General features: G+C 50.9%; 1 protein-coding gene across 3 annotated transcripts; it reads right to left on the reverse strand.

Moving 5' to 3' along the window:
• Nucleotides 1-935: 935 nt before the first annotated feature.
• On the reverse strand, nt 936-17,186 carry EFHD1 (EF-hand domain family member D1). Of its 3 annotated transcripts, none has more exons than XM_062499102.1 (5): nt 17,109-17,186; nt 16,891-16,979; nt 9,312-9,459; nt 3,538-3,672; nt 936-2,554 (listed from the first exon to the last, which is right to left on the reverse strand). In XM_062499102.1, exons 1-5 carry the CDS (start codon nt 17,184-17,186, stop codon nt 2,420-2,422), a joined length of 585 nt encoding a protein of 194 aa, XP_062355086.1. In that variant the 3' UTR covers nt 936-2,419. The 3 variants fall into 3 exon arrangements, with proteins under 3 accessions (XP_062355086.1, XP_062355085.1, XP_062355084.1); XM_062499101.1 differs by having other exon boundaries at nt 16,891-17,018; XM_062499100.1 differs by having other exon boundaries at nt 16,891-17,186.
• Nucleotides 17,187-18,864: the final 1,678 nt, after the last annotated feature.

Below are 18,864 nucleotides of genomic sequence, written 5' to 3' on the forward strand. Positions count from 1 at the left end.
TTATTGTTCACTGCACTGACCGCAGGTCCCAACTACAGCACCTGTTTGAATTGAACAAAACCATAGACAATGCTCATTTCCTTACTGAAACTTGGCAGCTGGAGTCGACTCAATTCTATTAAAATACACCACTGGAAAACCTTTTTCCATCTCCTCCTGCAGCCATGGGCTCCTTACCCAGCTGCATGTGCAAAACAGCACAACTCAACAGTGCTTGCAATGCTGTAAAGAAAAAAACCAAACAAACAAACAAAAGCCCCACAAATCAAGAGCTGCAGTGTAGCAATTCTCCTAGGAAAACAGAGACTAAGGAACCTTCACCCAGGTTTTACATGACCTCTGAGACCCAAGAACTCATAGACACAGTGAATGTATCAGAGCAGAGCTGCATGGGATAAAATACTTATGGCTTCTATTTCATTAGTGGACCTATAACAAGGCATGGTTAAACCTCTTCCTGAACCCCCTTGGTGTAGCCATGCCAGCAAAGCTTAGCAGATCAGCAATAAAAACAAAATGCTTGGGCACATTTTCAGTTATCCATGTTAATTTTCTTTTTTTTCCCCTTAATAAAAGCAAAAGCAGGAAATGCAAAGGGAATTTTAACTGAAGCAACCTGCCCAGCTCCCAACTGGGGCACTATGGGGGCTGAGACAGAGGCTATTTTAAGATAAGGGAAGGCTGACAACCTTCAGATGTCAACATTTAGCAGTGGGCAGAATTTCAAGTATTTACACAGCCATGTCCCTTTCTGAGGAAATGCAAACATTAGGGCTTTTTACACCAGAACTGCTGTGCACAAGAGGAAGTGTTATCAGGAAGGGGTTGAACAATTCCCCCACTCATCCAAGTCAGGATGCCGAGCTTTGGGGATCACTACTGTAATTTGTGAAAAATGCTACGTTCAAAGACCTGAAATAAACCACAGACAAGACTGGAGATAACAATGCTTTATTTTTACATTTCAGCAACAGGAGAAATAATTGAAGATGAAATTATCTGCTTTGTTGTAAAGTATAAAAACATTTAATTATAAATATTTAGCTAAAAAAGCGTGATTTATAAAATATAATCTGTGAAGATATATATACACAGTTTAATCGTTTAGCAATTCTTTCACCTGACATTAAAGAGTAGAAGTTTTTCTATTTATTATTCCATGCTCACAGTTTAGTGCTCACAGTTTTAGAAGCAAAACAGACAAGTGAAAAGATGACTGGTGATTTTCGTTCTGAAAAAAAAAATAACATTTTGCCACAAATGCAAGAGCAGAGGCAGAATTTGAGTAAATCCATGTCTTGAGAGAGGTCTCTGAGGGAAGTTTCCCTGCCACGACTGACAGTGTTTATATCCAGACAAGCACTGGGCATCTCAACATTTGTGGGCAAGTTTCCTGTGTTTCCAAGTATAAGGCAAGCCCTCAAAATTCAGTTCAGTTAAATGTGCTCACCTCCCTGGTTTCTGAGCAAGAGTTGCTCAGTATGCCGTGCTGGTGTTCTCTGTTGTGCCTCTAATGAAATCAAACAATGTCACCTTCATGATTCAGGCTATGAGCAAATTTCTAAATAAAAAACCCCAGTGTGCCATCCGATTGCACCGTCCAGCTGACAATACCCCCTAAAACAGATACAGCTGCCTAAGCCTGGAAAATAACAGTGAAGCTGTACAGTACACTAAATGTGATGGAATGCGAAAGAAGATAAATGGTCAGGCAACTCCATTTTCTATTCCTTGTTTAAGAGACCCAGCTTCTTCCCTTTGAAGTCTTGGGAAATCTCACCTCTTATTGAAGGGTTAGTTACTATGGCACTTCAGAGAAGAGGAACTGGAAGACTCTTCAACGTGCTGGGTGGCAGAAAATGCTAGAGAAAATGGTAGTGAATTTGATCCATGTCCTTAATTATCTTTCTCTCTTCACAGTGTTTTCACAGTGCCTGTGGCATGGGGCTTTGAGGAATAAGAAAAGGGTGACAACACCCAACAGCAGTACAAGCATACAGAAGTCAAGCTGTACTTAGTACACCCTGATTTACACAAGACCTCACTACTTGCCTGTAAGCAAGGAATGAATTAATAGAGGATTAAGAGAAAAAGGATGTATAGGAAGGAAGGAAGCAGGCAAACATGACGCTTGTCAGTGCTCACCCATGATTTGCTACCTGCTGTTTCTGCTTTAGGGTGATGTGCTGGTAACAGTTCAGAGCAAACAGCCCGTACACAGCTTCTACTATTCACATCATCATGAATGCATAGTAACTGCAAGAGTTGTGCCCTTAGGAGCTCAGGAGGATCTTCAGGAAAGGCTAGCAAAACTGTGATGAGTTTTAGGCAGGATCCAAGCAGTCCTGTCCAGGCAGAGCCCTGATCTGGGAAACGTACCAAGTCATGTGCAATTTCAGAGTGCATACTGGCTGGTTGCTTACTGGGTAAATGCAGACTTTAACTCCCTGAAAGCTGCTCGGCGGTGCTTCCTTTCCTCCTCTTCCCGCTTCCGCTCATCCTGCTCAGCTTTTATCTCTGCTTCAAACTTACTGGCTGAGGAGAGGGCTTGAACCTTTATGAGACAGAGAGAAAATAAATGAGTGTCAAGCCTTGCATCAGAGGGAGAGCCAAAGCCCGAGTTACTCCCAGATGAGCAACACACAACTGCTTGCTGCACCTCCCACTGTTCCCTGGGATCCTCTGTCAGGACAGCTCAAGTTTTAATTACACTGCAGTGCTTGGGTATTTACACCCAATACCTGTTATTTTCCTTGACTTTAACATCAATAAAACAAAGGCCACTTACTAATAAGTCAGTAACAAGTGACCAAAACACAAGGCCATCAGTATTGGGTCACATACATTATTTCCACAAACAGGCAGCAGGGCATAGGCTGTGAGTATGCAGTGGGAGAAACTACTGCAGAAAACACTCTGAATCACAGCCAAATCTGAGAACATCATACTACACCATGGATAATCTGCAGATCAAAGAGACATTGTTTACTTGCTGGCTATTTTTCCAGCTTTCATCTCAGTACATCTGCTGTGCAATAGCTGTGTTAGGCTCTTGGGAAAAAAACTTCTTATATAAACAAGCAGGATTATTTTCTCTCCAAGAGAGCTTTCAGAAAGGGTGCTTTGTCAGCTTCAGATGGTGTACAACTCTTTCTGCCAGCCCCAGGACCCTGCAGAATGATTTTGATTCCAAAGGTTACAGAGAAAGATGCCTGAAATCCTATACTCCAAAACACGCTGTTCACCACTGAACTCTGAGTGTTCTGGCTAAGTGAGGTTTTGCAAAATGGGAAAACTCTGTCCCTATGACATTAGTTTTCAGAACACTTACATCTTTAAAAGAGGTCAGCCACCTAGACCCAGCCACAGGGACACAGATCAGCCAGTCAGCTCTAAGACCCACAACACAGACTGTGAATTACATTGCTCTGGTGTGGTGACTGAGCCACGGAAAGGCTCTATCTATAGCTCAGCAAAATGTGAAAGGAAAATCAGCTACGGCTGAGTTTTTTCATATTCTTCTTTGTCACACCATACCTTAGCTTCAAAGAAGTTCTTGGCTCCTTTGACTCCCTCAATGGATACATCTATCTCCGAGAGCTTTGCAAGAGTCAATAGGCCGCTGTCTTCCTCGAGTTCCCCAGCTGCAGCTTTATGGAAAATCAGCAGGAACTAGGAAGACAGAGAGGAAACATTTCACTAAAGCTCAAACAACTTAAAATACAAACAGTACAATCATCTGCAGAGAGATGGAATTCACATTTCAGAGCAAAGGAAACCAGGTGTATATAAACCAAGTGGCACCAAGGAACGTCCTGTTAAAGACTAAAAGCAGGAGGAACCTCACAGGAAAAGACGGTTTCCCTGTTATCAGAGCCCTAGTAAAGCACAGTTCCTACCAAGCCTGGGCTCCTACGTGGCCAGAAGAGGGAGGACACCTCTGCACTTATCCAGTACAACCATTAGGCAGACTCAGCTATAGCTCTATGTCCCTACACTCTAATGGTGTATTCACAAGTCCTCCAGCAGCTTCCCAGGGCTCTAGGGACTCAAGTCACATACCATGAGAATGAAGGCAGGGCAAGCACAGCTCTAGTTCACCTCCGGCTATGTGACTCAAGGCATCAGTGCACTCCTTTTAGAGAGAACAGCAGCCCAGGTGTGTGCATGCCCTTGTGACAGTGGCTTGAACAAGTGTCCACAGAGCAAGTTGGTGTGAAACTTCTGACCTGCACTGGACCATTTAACAAATTCAGAGTCACTACAGCAGAGTGTGTATGGGGAAGTGAATTGCAAAGAGAAACAAAAAAAAGAGTTATATCACATTCCACAAAAGCATACTTTTTGGTTTTGTTTTAACAGAAGGAACAAAATATGCCTGCTTAAAAATAAAGACTTCTGCACCACCGTGCACTTGCCAAACTCCAGGTTAAGATTTGGAAGCTCTAGGTGTACTTGCAGAGGTCCTGTTAACTCCCTGCTATTCTTGGCAACCCCAGGAGGTGTCTCAGTGCTTGGAACAGTGCAGAGATAACAGACACAAGGTCAAACCACTCAGGTACAAAAGAAGCACAGGCAACAAAGCTGCACCAATGCAGCACTTCAGGCCAGGCGGCTGCAGGTACCAGGTAGGGTTGCCCTGAAATCCCTTTGCACAGGAACATCAAATATCTCTAGTGCTGTGCCCCTCATACTGCCAGGCTGAGGAGTCTGATGTTTCCTATGGAGAGCCCGAGCTGTCCCGGAGGAGGGCAGCAGAGTCCCAGCATCCACACTGAACCAGCCCTGCTTCAAGTCACTCACAGAAGCTGGTGAGAATGCAAAAGTTTGGGAAGGCCTCCCTTGAGGAAGGGTGTGGAGATGACAGCAGCACTGGCTGCCCTCTCACACAGGCAGCTCACGAGGCACTGCTCCATGCAACAGCCTCTTAACCTCTGAGTGCTCAGCACAGGGTAAGCAGAAAGCAGGCTGGGCTCAGCAAGGGAGCATTTCCTTCCCCAAACACACTGTAGTTGGTTGATCCTGGCCGGATGCCAGGCTACCAAAGCCACTCTGTCTCCCCTTCTCATTTGGATAGGGGAGAGAAAATACAACAAAAGTTCACAAGTTCTAAGGACCTAGAGAGATTATTCACCAAAATACTATCATAGGCAAAAAAGGCTCAACTTGGGGATATTAACTGAATTTATTACTAACAAATTAGAGCAGGATAATGAGAAGTAAAATAAATCTTCAAGACACCTTCCCTTCACCCCTCCCTCCTTGCCAGCTCCATCTCCTCTCTCCAGCATCACAGGCAGACAGGAAATAGGGGTTATGGTCAGGTCTTTACAGGTTGTTCCTGCCACTGTGCAAGAAAAGTCCTTCCCCTTCTCCAGCATGGGGCTTCCCATAGATTCACATCTTCCTTTCAGGCAGCCACCTGCTCTGGCATGAGTATCTTCCATGGGCTGCAGGTGGACAGCTTGTTTCACTATGGGCTGCACGGGAACCCCAGCTCCAGAACCTGGATCACCTCCTGCCCCTCCCTTTCCACTAACCTGGGTGTCTGCAAAGCTGTTCCTCCCACATATTCTCACTCCTCTCTTCTCTGGCCATAATTATCTCTGCACTATAACTTTTTAACCTTCATAAATATGCTATCACAGAGGGATTACCATCATTCCTGATTGGCTCGCCTTAGTCAGAGCAGGTCTGTCCTGGAGCCAGCTGGCTTTGGCTTACCAGGCATAGGGGAAGATTCTAACAGCTTCTCACACTCCTTGTAGACCCCCTGCTATGAAAACCTGGCCATTCAAACCCAAAACACACATGTAAGAAATAAAGGGTTCACTGCTGAACAGGCAAAGCATCCTGCTTGGAAAGAAAACAAATCCTCCCCAAGACATCCTTTCCCCTCTGCCCAGATCCACTGGGCTCTGACTAGTTCCTCTTTGCCACCACTGGGCACTGTGACACAGAGGGCTAGCAGCTAGGCTGGAATTAGTCATGCTTCCTCCTGCTTCACCCTGAAAGTCCCACTTCCTGACATTGGAAAGAGCAGTGGAGGCAGCACAATCCTGGGGTCTAATACAGCTGTCACCTGGGGAGGGACTGGGTCATGAGTACAAGTGAGCATGAATCATCCTGAAACTAAGGGATGGCACAGCAATCATCTAGAAGAATATAGGCTGCTGTGGCCACAAAGGCAGGCTGAGTTAAAGGAAACTTGAGACTAAGACATGGTTAGGGTGGACAGAGCATAATGTCAGTCCCAAGGATCTGGCAAGGTGGACTATGGGACATTATGCTGGTTCCCACAGGAGCTCAACAGCAATTGCACCAGCATACAGCCTACAGCCCACCTTACCATGAGGTGTTGGTCCTTACTAACTAGAGAACACCAACAATCTGCATTCAGCTCTCATTGCCAGCCTGTGTAACACCCTTGCTGGGCCCAGGACACATCATGTGCAGCTAAATCTCAAGGAAATGTCAACAGAGAAGCAAAAGTGAATAATGTAGGTAGGTATGTTTCAAAGCTCTGCTCTCAAAGAGGAGAACACAACCCACACTTTCCAATGTACCAACCTGGTAAATTTTATCAGCTCTCACATCCTTCATGATCCAAGACCTACCCTGCAGAGCCAGGCTGGGCATCATGCAAGGAAAGGTGTGGGGCTGACAGGCTGCAGCAGCCTTGCAACAATAGCTTGCCAGAAAAGCAGCACTAAGGATGTGGTTTGCACCAACCCTGGTAGGAAACACATCATGTGGGTCAACACTTCAGCTGGTGAGGGTGTAAGGGGCAGTGGGTGGATTTCTGTGGGTTCTAGGTAGCAGCTCCAATGACACACTACTGTCACAGCAATTAACTCTGGTTTCCTGTGGTAATGATGGAACTAGACAGTCAGAGGTATGGGGCTTTTTCCCACCCATTATACCTAATCTTTTTAAGCCTAAATTTCATTGCTTGAGTCACAGCAGGAGTCTTGTATAGTTAATCATTAATGTATTGGTGGACATTCAAAGGTTGATGGTAGAAGGCAGCTTTCCTAACAAGGCCTGTAGTTTGTCAGCAGCCTGCTTGCCAAGAAACAACTTATCTGGGATGGGAGGACACTACTCAAAACAGCAGAGAAAGGTGATCTATTACAAGTGAATGAGGTCCCTACCAATTCTCTGGCCAGGCCACAAGAAGAGTTCACACAGGTATGCCCGGACTTGGTATTCTCTGGACAGGCAGAGAGGAGCCCTCCAATACTACAGTTGTACCCTACTGAGTTCAGGCACTCATTTAAAACAGGATTCTCCTGAATGACCCAAGTCAGCTTAGGCACACTCCACATATTTGCTTGTCACCACCAATGAGAAACAGAATGGTTCATGCCTATGGGATGGTTGAGGCCCCCTCGCCCACCAGGGAACCTGCTTCCCTGTCAGCCCTCTGCCTGAACACAGCAGCTAGACAGGGCACACCTGCAGCAAGGCAAGAAGCATCCTGCTCTACCACAGGAAGGTTTGGGTGTCTGCCAAAGCTGCTGTGCAATTTGTCTCCAGAGCTCTGCCAGTGATGCGCCCTCATTCCAACCCGTGGGCCACTCAAGCTTGCAGTTGCATGTCATTGTTTTCCCTTCTGGCAAAACACTTCAACAGCACCAGCTGCTGTGTGCCACATGCCAGGGGCTGGCAGAACAGGCACCCCCTGCAAGAGGCTGTGCTCCAAACAGGTGGGAGCAGAAGAGGAGCTGCTCTGCTACTTGTGTCATGCCACTGATGCTAGAGCACCATAGCATCTTTCAGGGGCTTTAGGATAAAGGCATTTTTCTTCCATGGGAAGCCCATGCAGCAAGCCCAGAGGCTGTCCCTAGCTCTTCACCTGGAATGAAGCGTGGCCCAGAATGCACACAGAGGGCTCCTCAGCCTATCCAGTGATTTGGCAATCAGTGACCCGGGGCCATGGGAATAGTGCTCTTCCTGTTCCACTGGATTCTTTGCTACCTCCAGTTCACCTCTGACCGGGCAGCAGGGAACTCGGGGACAGGCTCTCATTTCCCAGATTTGCATATCCTCCCCCATTTCTTGTAATCCAAGTCTTTGGCCTCTATCTTTCCTTGCTGCCCTCTTGCAGTGAAATAAATCCAACAAAGCCCTTAGGGCACAAAAGCAGAGGAAGATGGTGTGATGTACCAGCACAGAGAGAGAGTGCAGTAGCTCTCTGAGTTACAGTCACCCTTCCTGCCCCAACCAGCCCAGCCAGTCACAGGCCTTGGTTGCTCATCCTCCCTTCCAGCACTGCCAAAGCTTTCAAACTTCCACAATGGAGAGCTTGATGTTCTGAGCCCTACCCTGGAAGAGGCCTGGTGAGAGCATCATGCCTGTAGAAACAAGGGAGCCCAGCTGCTCAGGGCCCACCGTAGGCATCCCACGGGACAGAAGGAAGCAGCACAGCCCTCAAAACCAGTGCAGGACATAAGCAGTGCTGCCTCTCCTCTTGCTACCTAAGGGGCTCTGGGTTAATTCAGAAAGCCACAGTGTGACATTTGCTTGTGACTGAGCCAGCTATCAAAGTCTGAGAGGAGGAGATGCTACAACAGGAGCTTTTGGGTTCCCTTTCCTGCTGAAATGATTTGGGTACCCCTGAGTGCACGCAGGTCACTGCTCAAATTTGCTTTCTTCCTCTGTCTGGCAGAAGATCCTGGCTTGTCCTCTCAGCTGTCACAATACAGTGGTAACAGACAGACCTGTTTGAGCTGTGTCCTTGCTGAGCCAGCGTGCAGTACCAAATTGCTGCATCCACACATTTACTCCCTTTCAGGGTGATGACCACCCCTCATAAAACTTGCCATGGCTGGTCATTGCATGATGCAGAGAGGATTCCAATACAAATTGGAAGAGAACCTTTTGTGCCCCATGAGATAAGCTGCTCCAAGCAAAGCTCCTGTACTGCACCTGAAATGAGGCCTCAGCTGCTGTACCACAGGAGCCAAGCAATGAGACTTGGAAACTGAAGGGACATAACTTCCTCCAGCTACAACAGGGAGCTCAGTGAGCACTCCCAGCAGCTGCAACAGGACTCAAATGTGCTCCTGAAGCAAGGAGGGAGGCTGGAGAGCTTTGGCATCAGGTACCATGGCTGCCATGTGGAGATGGAGGTTAACAGCGCTCCACACGCTTGGCATGGGGAAGCCCACCAGCTTCTCCACTGCACTCCACCACTGGAAAAACACAGAGGGGAGAGGGCTACCTACAGCCCACAGAATATGGGGCCCAGCTGCCTCCTCCTTCAACCCCACAGCTGCACCCCGGTCTGTTACTGCAGCCCCCCTCACCTCACGGAAGCTGAGCTTTCCATCAAAGTCTTCATCCACCTCCTTGATCATGTTCTTCAGCCCCAGGTGGGTCTGTGGGGCTCCCAGCTTTTCCATCATGAGCTTCAGCTCCATCAGGTCGATATATCCATCCCGTCCTGAGTCATACCTGCAGGGTACAAAGGGGAAGGGATCAACCATCATCTCCCCAGAAGATGAACCATGCACATGGATAAAGTCACTGTGTGGTTCAAAGCTCAGGGGAGAGGGGAAGCTGCATGACATGGCCAGTGCTGAGATATATTAAGCTCAGGGAAGTAGCTGTCAGCTTTCAGAGCTGTCTCACCAAAGAGAGAAGTTCTCAGGGGACCTCAGACCAAACAACCCACACAGAAGGAACACAGAAGAATTCAGCTTATCTCACTGGGATTTCCATTTCACCCACTTGCCTGTCCAGCACAAAGGCAACTCACACGCAGCTTACACCATGCACCAATATGGTGAGGAAAAGGCACGCAGAGTCACTTGCTGCCAGGTTTCCTGCTAGTTTCAAGGAGAAACAGGGAGCAGAGACCAAGCAGAACCTCTTGACAGAAAGCAATCTTTCTTTGTAAGCAAAACTCCCCTCTCTCTAGCTGTTATGATCCATCCTTTCCAAAATGCTTTTGTACTATAAGCACCATGTTTCAGAGCAGCTGTTTAATTCTGTGTTCCCAGGCAGAGCAGAAAGACAGCCCCAGGGGAGCACAGCAATACTAGCCAGGGCTGTGGTACCAGAGCTGCACCACAGGGCCAGGCTGGCAGAGAAAACCAGTGCCCACCTCCAGGAGCAAGACTAGAGTGGGACCATAGAGCACCAAGGACTGCAAGGACTCTTCAGAGGAGAGCACCCGTGCAAGGGGAAAGAGTGCTTTATGGATGGGGAGGCAGGGAGTGATCTGCTGTGCACAGCCTGGGACTGTACACCAACTCCTCCCAACATCTGCTGTGGGTGTGGGCAAAGCATCCGGCCCATCCAGCAACCAGCACTTCACACCCACCAGGGCTATCACCGGCTTTCAAAGTCCAAAAGCTGCAGGGATGGGTTCTCTGTTATCAGCTGGTCAACAGCCCTCTTTCATCCTGGCCTTGCCATCAGGATTCAGCGCAGAGCTAGGGCTTCACAGGAGAGAAAAGGGCAGGGTCTCCCAAGCTGGGCTCAGCCTTGGCACACAGTTTCCCACTGTCCCCCTGCCAGTATCTCAACCCAGACAGAGTTAAATCCTTTCAGCCATTCAGAAGGAAACCCTAGGCACAGTGCTGAAGCTTTCCAGGGGGCAGGAGCCAGTCAAATCCTCCCACCCATCATCTTTCATTGACTGTTAGCTCTCTTCCAAATAAACGAGGGCTGTAGCCATTCCAGACAGAGATCTGCACAGTTGTGGTTACCCTGGAACAAAGTCCAGCTGAAAAACCTCACTGCCACAAAGGAAGCTGTGGCAAAGGAAGGCACGAACAAAGCCACCAGCTCCAAACTGCGTACAGACGTGAGCAGAGCAAGGCAGAGCTGCAGCCAAGATCTCTGCCCCTGCTTTCATGAGCACAGGCATAGCAGGCTTTTCCCCCAAACTAGGGAGGCCTCCATGACTTTCCAGAGTTCCACCACCCCACAACTATTTCTGATACTCTTTGTAGCTCTAAGTTTCCAAGGGTCCCAGGACTAAGAGACTCCCAATGACAGGGACATAACTGCCAGACTAGGCTGGCGCAGAACCCCCATTACCAATCTGCCTGCGCTCTCTGTACCCAGCAAACCCATAAGCCCACCAGCTTGGACCACTTTCTGAAAAACTAGGAAAAGAAACCTCCATCAGAGCAAAAACCAGGTCACAGACCTGGGATGTCACAGGGAATAAGTACAGCAGGTTCTTCAGAGCAAGGAAGGAGTCAGTTAATTAAGGCACATTCACAGCATTACCCAGCCCAGCACTAAGATGCACTTCCAAAACATCAGAGAAGCATAGTAAGTGCAATATTTAATTGTCAATTTGCTTTTATTTAAAGTTTGGGAGAAAGGGTGCAGAGCTATCACTACTGGAGATGCAGTACCTTTGATTAGACACAGCAGCAAAATGTGCCATGACAGAGAAGAACCTGGGGTTGGGTTTTTTGAGGGCCCAGCAGGCTCATGCTGCTCTTTGGCTGGGTGCAGAAGCAAAAGAATACCAAGGTCCCCTCCAAGAGCTTCTCATCTGAGGTTGGGACACTGCCCAGCCCCACATGGAAGCTCTGGGTAACAGAGATGAAGGCAGAAGTAGAGCACAAGCCCAGCTGTGCTCATCTCACCCTCCTGTTATGACACTACTTGCAGGTAAACATTGGCCCGGGGGCCAGTATGCTGAAAGGGTTAAGCATGGGGCACAGCTTCAGGGCTCATCCCTGCAGAGAGGCAGGACAAAGCCAGGATTGTGAGAAACGGGTTTTGCCAACAGCAGGCCTGGCAGAGCAGCACTCCGTACCAGCTACACAATAGGCGTTGAGCACGCTGGGCCAGAATACAGCTGGTGCTGAGAAGCACCCAGAAATCAGGTTACCAGTCCCCTGCACTCAGGGACAGCCAGACAGAGGGGCACTGAAACCCAGTGGCAGCACCCTGCAAACTGCTACATTCCCTCCCTGCCCCCTTTCCTCTGAAAGCAGTCAAACTATTTTAGGACCAGTGTACAGCCACCCAGCTGCTGCGCAGCCAGACTATTTAGGGAGAGGCATATTTATAGGGCAAGAGAAACAGCACAATTCATTCCCCACCACCCCCAACAGACCACAGGCATTCAACACTGTGGGGCACAATGCAGACTGCACCTTGCTGGTAAGTGGATGCTCGCAGGATACCACTGTCCTACCAAAAACTCCACAGTCTGCCTTTCAAGAGATCATAAAACTCCCCAGTCTGCCCCTCTTTCAGGGCCCTAGGCTCAGCTAGCCCCAGATGCCTCTCATACACAGTTGCCTGCAGCACAGCGCTGCCCTGGTGATGGACGGCCATCACCTTCACAGGCAGAGCTGGAAGAGGGCACCAGGGCAAGTTAAACACACCCCAGCATCCGGGGTGGAGCACCCAACCTGTACTCCAGAAGTGGCATGCAGCACACAAGTGCCTGGCAAGCTCTGCCATCACTCACTGTCCAGCTGTGACACCAGAGCTTTGCTTCCTTCAGGCTCAAAGCTCCCCGGGGCATGAGCCAAGCCTCACCCAAGTGATGTGTAGGCATTACAGACAGAGGGGAATTGTGCCAACAGGCAGAGACTTCTCATGTCACAGGAAGGCCACTCCAGCAGCAGGCTGGCACCATGGCTACAGCAGATCCCACCTGTGACAGCTGCAATGCCACAGGCAGGTATGGGTACCATGGCCATTGTGATAAGGCTTTACCACACTGCTGCCACAGCAGTCTTCCTGGCAGAAAATGAGACACAGCAGTGGCTGCCAAAATCTGCTGCGACAGGGATGCACCCAGATTCCCACGCTAACTCGCTTCCACCCGGACTGCAGAGCGTGCCTGGCTGCAGAAGCACTGGGAGAGGAAAGCAGGAGACAAAATCAGGGAAAGGAGGTAATACTTGCTGAAAAGACTTGCTTAAGAGTACAAAGTCTGTTATGCACAATTTGCTACTCAGCTACAGGCATTGCATTGGTGTTACATAGGTGCTGGGGGGTTACATCTCAGTAGAAGGAGGGATCAGGAAGGGAGAAAAAAGGAGATGCCATGGACTGCGTCACCTGTAGTGACTCTGCAGTCACCTTTCAGCTGCCTCTAAAACCCCACTTAACAAAAGGACAACTGCATGAGAAATCACATATCCTGAAGGATCAAAGAGCAGTTTCTAAACATTTACATTTCTTGCGAAAAGCTGGAATGAAAACCTGCCCTCCCTGTACATGTTTGTTGCACCTTACCTTGCTTCACATACTACAGGCACCTGTACTTTGATCTGCAGTTCCTGTATGCTGCAATGGTCTAATGGAGGCTTTGAAATAAAGCAGTTGGAATAATGGTGCTGAAGTAATAATCTCCTGTTAAATATTTCAAATCCTAAGTAGCACTTTATTCCCTCTGAGCATTGTGTTTCACCTTACATGGAGCAGGTTTGCCCCCGATATCCAGTGATAGGATAAATGGGAATGGTTCAAAACTGCCTCAGAGAAGGATCAGACTGGACCTAACGAAACCTTTCCTTCAGCCTGAGAGGGTTGTCAGACCCTGGAACAGAACCCCTTTCCTAGAAAGGTGGTCAGTGCCCCAATCCTCTCAGTGTTTCAGAGACATTTAGACAATGCCCTTAATAACAAGACTTAACTTTTGGTCAACCCTGAAGCAATCAGGCAGTTGAACTAGATGTGATCATTGGTAGTTAATTTCAAATTAAATACTCTATTTTATTGTCAAGAGCTTCAGAAACAATTCCTCCATACCAGGGTGGGGACAGGAACATGCTCCTCGACCACATGCAGCTTAATCCGCCCCAGCCCAAGCAGAAGCTCTCCTGCTCTTGGAGGTACATGAGGGCAAGATGAGAGCCTCCTCCACTATCTTCTCCAAGATGTTGGGCAAGACCTGCAGGCCCAAGCTGAGTCCCCATGGGAATACCCTTCCTGCCCACTGGAAGTCCACAGACAGCCAGTCACAGATCAGAGGCAGCCGGTCACGTAAGGCACATGACAGCTCTGGAGAGAGCACGTCTGCTGCAGCATGTCAGACAAGGCTGGGGCACCTGGCAAAGGGGCTCATAAGTAGCTCCAAGGGGACATCACAGCCTCTCCCACCAGCCAGATACAAGGCACTTGTGCAATGTGTGGGCAACACATGGAATTCCCTAGACATAAAAAGCAATAGCAAGACTGGAATTTTTCCACTCCCTCGCACCCCACAGATGAAGCTGCTGTTTTCCTCCCCCTTACATTTCTCAAAGGTCATTCCTGTCAGGCAGAGCCTCACTGCCTGGCTTTCACACTCCCCTCCACCATTTTCCTGGACAAAGATGGCACCAAGGAGAGATGCAAGACTCCAGAGGCCCCAGAGTTCACTTAGACAACTCAGGAAAGAGAGGCTATTATGGTTACCACAGTCCTCACATATTGTCAGAATAGGCAGCTAATTAGGTCACATTATAATTAGCCTGAGTTCTAGACTTCCTGGTTTTTGCCAAAAAAATTCCCACCCTGAGAGCTGCCTGCACCCAGCACTCCAGCAGATACCTGTACCCCACCTCCAGTGGAATGAGGCCAAAAAGGAGAGATGCTGACAAGAAGAGGCTGGGACAAAAGAGGGGGGAAAAGTGGCAGCCAGAGCAAAGAACATTACTTCTGCTTTGAAAGCATGCTCCTGGCAGAGCTAGCACTGGATGAAATACTGTATTTTGGGAAGTCCCAGTTTCAGATGAGTTCTTTGCTTTCATCCTGGCAGTCACAGCCACCATCCACACCATGGGATGCCCTGATAGGCATTCAGGACAGCCACTATCACCAGGATGTCTTTTCAGCTGGAGCACCATGACTCAGCCCATACCATGCACAGAACCACAGGCTCAAATTTAGTCTGAACTACAGATTTAAAAGTCCCACTAAACCAGTAAGAAACATTTTTTGGATGGGAAGTTTCATAATGGAAACCTGGCATCCTGTGGCAATGAGAAGATACTAATGGAAAAAAATAAGCCTTTGAGAGAGGGATGTAAGAGAGACCCTGAGTTGTAGGGCCAATAAGCCATACGAAGAATTAAAGCTTTAATCACATTAACTCAAGCTCTGACTGACAGGAATTAAGGGGAACATTTCCTCTCCTCATGGAGCACGTGATAGCAGCCAATAGTTGACACAGGTCACTGGCAGCAGATGGACCGAAGACCAGATCCTCTGCCACTGCAAGCCTCAGGTGCCTGTAACAGTGAACACCAGGACAGGGTTTTCTGGCTGCCTGTCCAGGAAACACAACAGCAGAGCACGCAGCCCACCTTCTTCGCCCCTTGGCATATCACAGGGTATGCAATGCTTTCCAGCTACATGGACCAGCTGATTAGCATTCAACTGCAAAGCCTAGCTTTTCCTGCTTACAAGGCTGGTGTTTAATGAGCTCATTGTTGAAAAATTAGGCTGCAATTCAGCTCTTCCACTTTTTATTTCCCAAAACTACTGCCATTCCTTTCCTCTTCCCTACTGAGGCAGTGTCACAGCCCAGCCCAGGCTCTCACCAACAGCTTTCAGGCCTCGCCTGCATTGTTTGTCCTCCAGTCCTCACGGCACCATGTCTCAGCCTCCCATAGAGCGGGATCCCCTTTAAGCACAGTCAAAAGGAACACAGGAGAGAGTAGAGCAGCAGTCCCGCCTGGATCACCTCGCTTCCCGCACCAGCTGCCAACACAACGCTGCCTGTGCAACAAAGAACTCCAAACTCCAGTAAGCTCACAAAAGCCCATCGCCTGGTCTCCTGTGGCAACAGCCAGGCTGGGACAGGCAACAACACCCCGCAGCGCTGGGAGCTGACAGCATTCAACCAGCTCTTGATCTCCTCACAACAACCCAGGGTGCCCATGGCAGCTTTCAGCTGGGAGAACAATGAACCAACAAGTTACAAATCTCACTTCAGTCACCTCCTTAAGGTGAAATACATCTTCACACCTTGCTCTGTGGTCCTGCCACCTCCTGCCTGGCAGCAGCTCCCTCTCAGCCTAGCAGCCTGTTGTGGGGCTGAGAGGACACTGGTCCCCAGGAGCCCACGGGTCTGCGGTGCTGAAGGGAAACCTGAGCGCAGACAAAGGTACCCAGACACAGCCTGACTGCGGGAGCCAGGACAGGGTCTGGAGGAGAAAAAACGGCAGGACCATGGTCCCGCGGACGGCCAAGCCTTTTTTTCTTACAGAAGCAGCTCTCTCTGTTGCTAGCAGCAGTTTGACTTCAACACAAACCTTCCCGCTGGGAAAGGAATCCCATCCCAGCCCCCACGCAGGGGGCAGCAAGAGGAAGCTATGCTCAGCCTTTGCTTGGGTGCGCGGGAAGGAGCACCAAAGCCTGGCAGACAGGACGGTGCGCAGAGCTAAGACACTGCCAGGCAGAGACAGGAGGACTGCTGGGGGCGTTCAAAGTCGCAGTTGTTTCCGGAAAACGTCCATCGCCTCTGCCGGGCACCGGGACACAGACCCACCTGGAGCCCCAGGGTGTGGGGCAGAAGACTGCCTGTGCTCTACCCCCGTCTCACCCAGAGCGTCCCGCAAAGCCATTGCTCCGGAGTATCACCACAAATAGCCGCCGTCCCAATCCCAGGCAGAACAGCGACCGTGAGCTAAACGCAGGGCTGAGCCCCAGGCAAACTCTACGAACCCCCCGGCAAAGCACAGGGACAATCTGGGGATCAGATGGCGCTGGGAACCCGCCGCGGCGTTCTCCAGCCCGACCACAAAACCGCGAAGAAACGCGAGCGTGCCGCCGAGAGCGGGCAACCCCTTCTTCTCCAGATGTGCCCCCCGGGGGCCGGAGCCGGGAGGGGCTGCGGGAGAAGGCAGCGCCCCAGCCCCGGTGCCCCCGGGCCGGGCAGCGAGCCCCCCGCCCCGCTCCCGCCCCACTCACAGGCGGAACATGCGCTCCATGTCCTTGATCTGCCGGCGGCTGAACTCCTTGAACTCGGTGTAGGGGTTGAAGACGGCGGCCCGCCGGGGCTGCGCCGCGCCCTCGTTTATGTCCTGCCGCCGGCACAGCTTAGCGCTCAGCTCGGCGTCCGCACTGGCCGTCAAGCAGCTCCGCTCCTCCACCTCCCCGGCCACCGCCGCGCCCTTGACCGCCTCCACCTCGCCCTCCACCGCTTCCCCGCTCTCCTCCAGCTGCAGCCGCCGCTGCAGCTTCTGCGCCAGCTCCTTCGAGGCCATGGCCCGGCGCTCCCGCCGGCTAACAGCGCTCCAACCCGCCTCGACCCCGCTGCACTCCGGCCAGGGCGGCCTACCCCGGTGCGCAACTTTATTCCCTCACTTGGAGGGAGCGGGGCGGGACGGGGCGGGACGAGACGGAGGGAGGCCGGGACGCGGGGCGGGCACTTAAGGAGGCACGGCGGGGCGTGGGGGGTGTCGACAGTGCATGCCGAGGTACCTCTAGGCTGGCCTCCGGCATGTATGTTCTTCGACGCAATAACCCCCCCCACTCGGGTGACCCACACGGACTGTCTCCCCGCATCTTCATGCAGGGAAACCTCACACTCCATGGTCACTCTCCGACGCATCCCTCAACCCACAGGGTTCTCCCCAAGTCCCCCCTGCGCCCCACAGCAGGGCGCTGCACTGGCCCTGGGATGCACAGGCCACGTACACTGCCTGTAGCGACTACAACGCTACCTGCTCCGCTCCGTTCCGGGGGGCGAGACGAGCCCCGAGCCCAACCGGGAGCCTCCTGTGCTCGGGGGGAGCAGCGGGACCCTGTCGGCTCACCAGGCGTTGCAGGGACGACGGGGATCAAGCTTGCCCCGCACCAAGGCAGTGGGACCCCTTAAGCCCCTCTATGCGCCTCCCTTCTCTTACCTCCCTGGTCTAAAATTAGCCCAGGACAAAGCTCAGCTCAGGCCTGGAATCCCTGTCCTTCCCCCGAGAACATGGGCAGCAGGCGGCCTCTTCCCACCAGCCAGCCCCCTTTCCCAGGACAGAGCCCAATACCATCCCCCCTGTCCCCCCGGCTCTTGCAGGGGTGTCCCTCCCAGGACCGTCAGTCCTTCGCCTGGCTGATGTTGGCCTGATGGTGTAGCCGAGATGGTATTAGGACTGGCGTAGGGCGGTTTAGGGTGGCGGCTGATGGGATTTACCCACCGGGGAGGAGGGGGAGAGAAAAGAACCAGCTTGGACACGCTGCCTGCTTATGGCTCCCGCGTGCCGGAGCCTGTGCGTCACGGGGAACCGGTCCCAGTGTCTGTTATGTGGCTGTTTGACACCTCCGGGCAGGTAGTAAGCAGTTCTCTGATGTGGTGACCTGCAGTTGACTCTCTTGGATAAGCTCATTCCCACCAAACCTACTCAGAAAATGACTCATTATGTCATTTGCAGCCACCCTGCCCCTACACCTGCCCCTGCAGCCACCCTGCCTGGACACCTCTGGGCCCAAGCGAGGGTCGGGAGGGTCAGGACGGCTACAGCCTCACCACAGCATGTGACACAGGAAGGCCACTGCAGCTATATCACATCAGGACTGCCTGTAAACGGGCTGCAGTGTGGAAGGGGTGGCATGTGCTATGTCCACACCGCATTGTCCTCAGGCGGTGCCACGTCTAAGATGGAGGAACGTTCCTTCCACTACAGAGGAATGGGAAGGAGAGTGGGGAGCTCTGCCTGGGTCACTGGCCAGCCGAACAACACAAGGCACTTCCGTGCCTGCAGGGCGTCCAAGCAAAAGAGAAGCTGAGGGTGAAATCAGCAACTGAAAAGTCAGGCTGCCATCTGGTGGAAATAAAGCTCTAGGCTACGGCTATGGACGGGAGAGCGCCGCAAGGAATGGGTTGGAGGCAAGGAAAGGGGAAAGGTAAGCAAAGGTAAGGCAGGGGTTTACATGATTTTCCCTTTCCCTTCC

This window comes from Cinclus cinclus, chromosome 10, assembly GCF_963662255.1.
Source record: "Cinclus cinclus chromosome 10, bCinCin1.1, whole genome shotgun sequence".
Classification (NCBI taxonomy): domain Eukaryota; kingdom Metazoa; phylum Chordata; class Aves; order Passeriformes; family Cinclidae; genus Cinclus; species Cinclus cinclus.

Bases quoted from the DNA above. Each gene is read 5' to 3' on its own strand.
- EFHD1 (XM_062499100.1), bottom strand. From the start codon at position 17,186: ATGGCCTCGAAGGAGCTGGCGCAGAAGCTGCAGCGGCGGCTGCAGCTG. The intron at 9,460-16,890 runs GTGAGTGGGGCG...TGTACCCTGCAG, and splicing joins ATGGAGCGCATGTTCCGCCT to GTATGACTCAGGACGGGATG. The intron at 2,555-3,537 runs GTATGGTGTGAC...TGTCTCATAAAG, and splicing joins AGAACTTCTTTGAAGCTAAG to GTTCAAGCCCTCTCCTCAGC.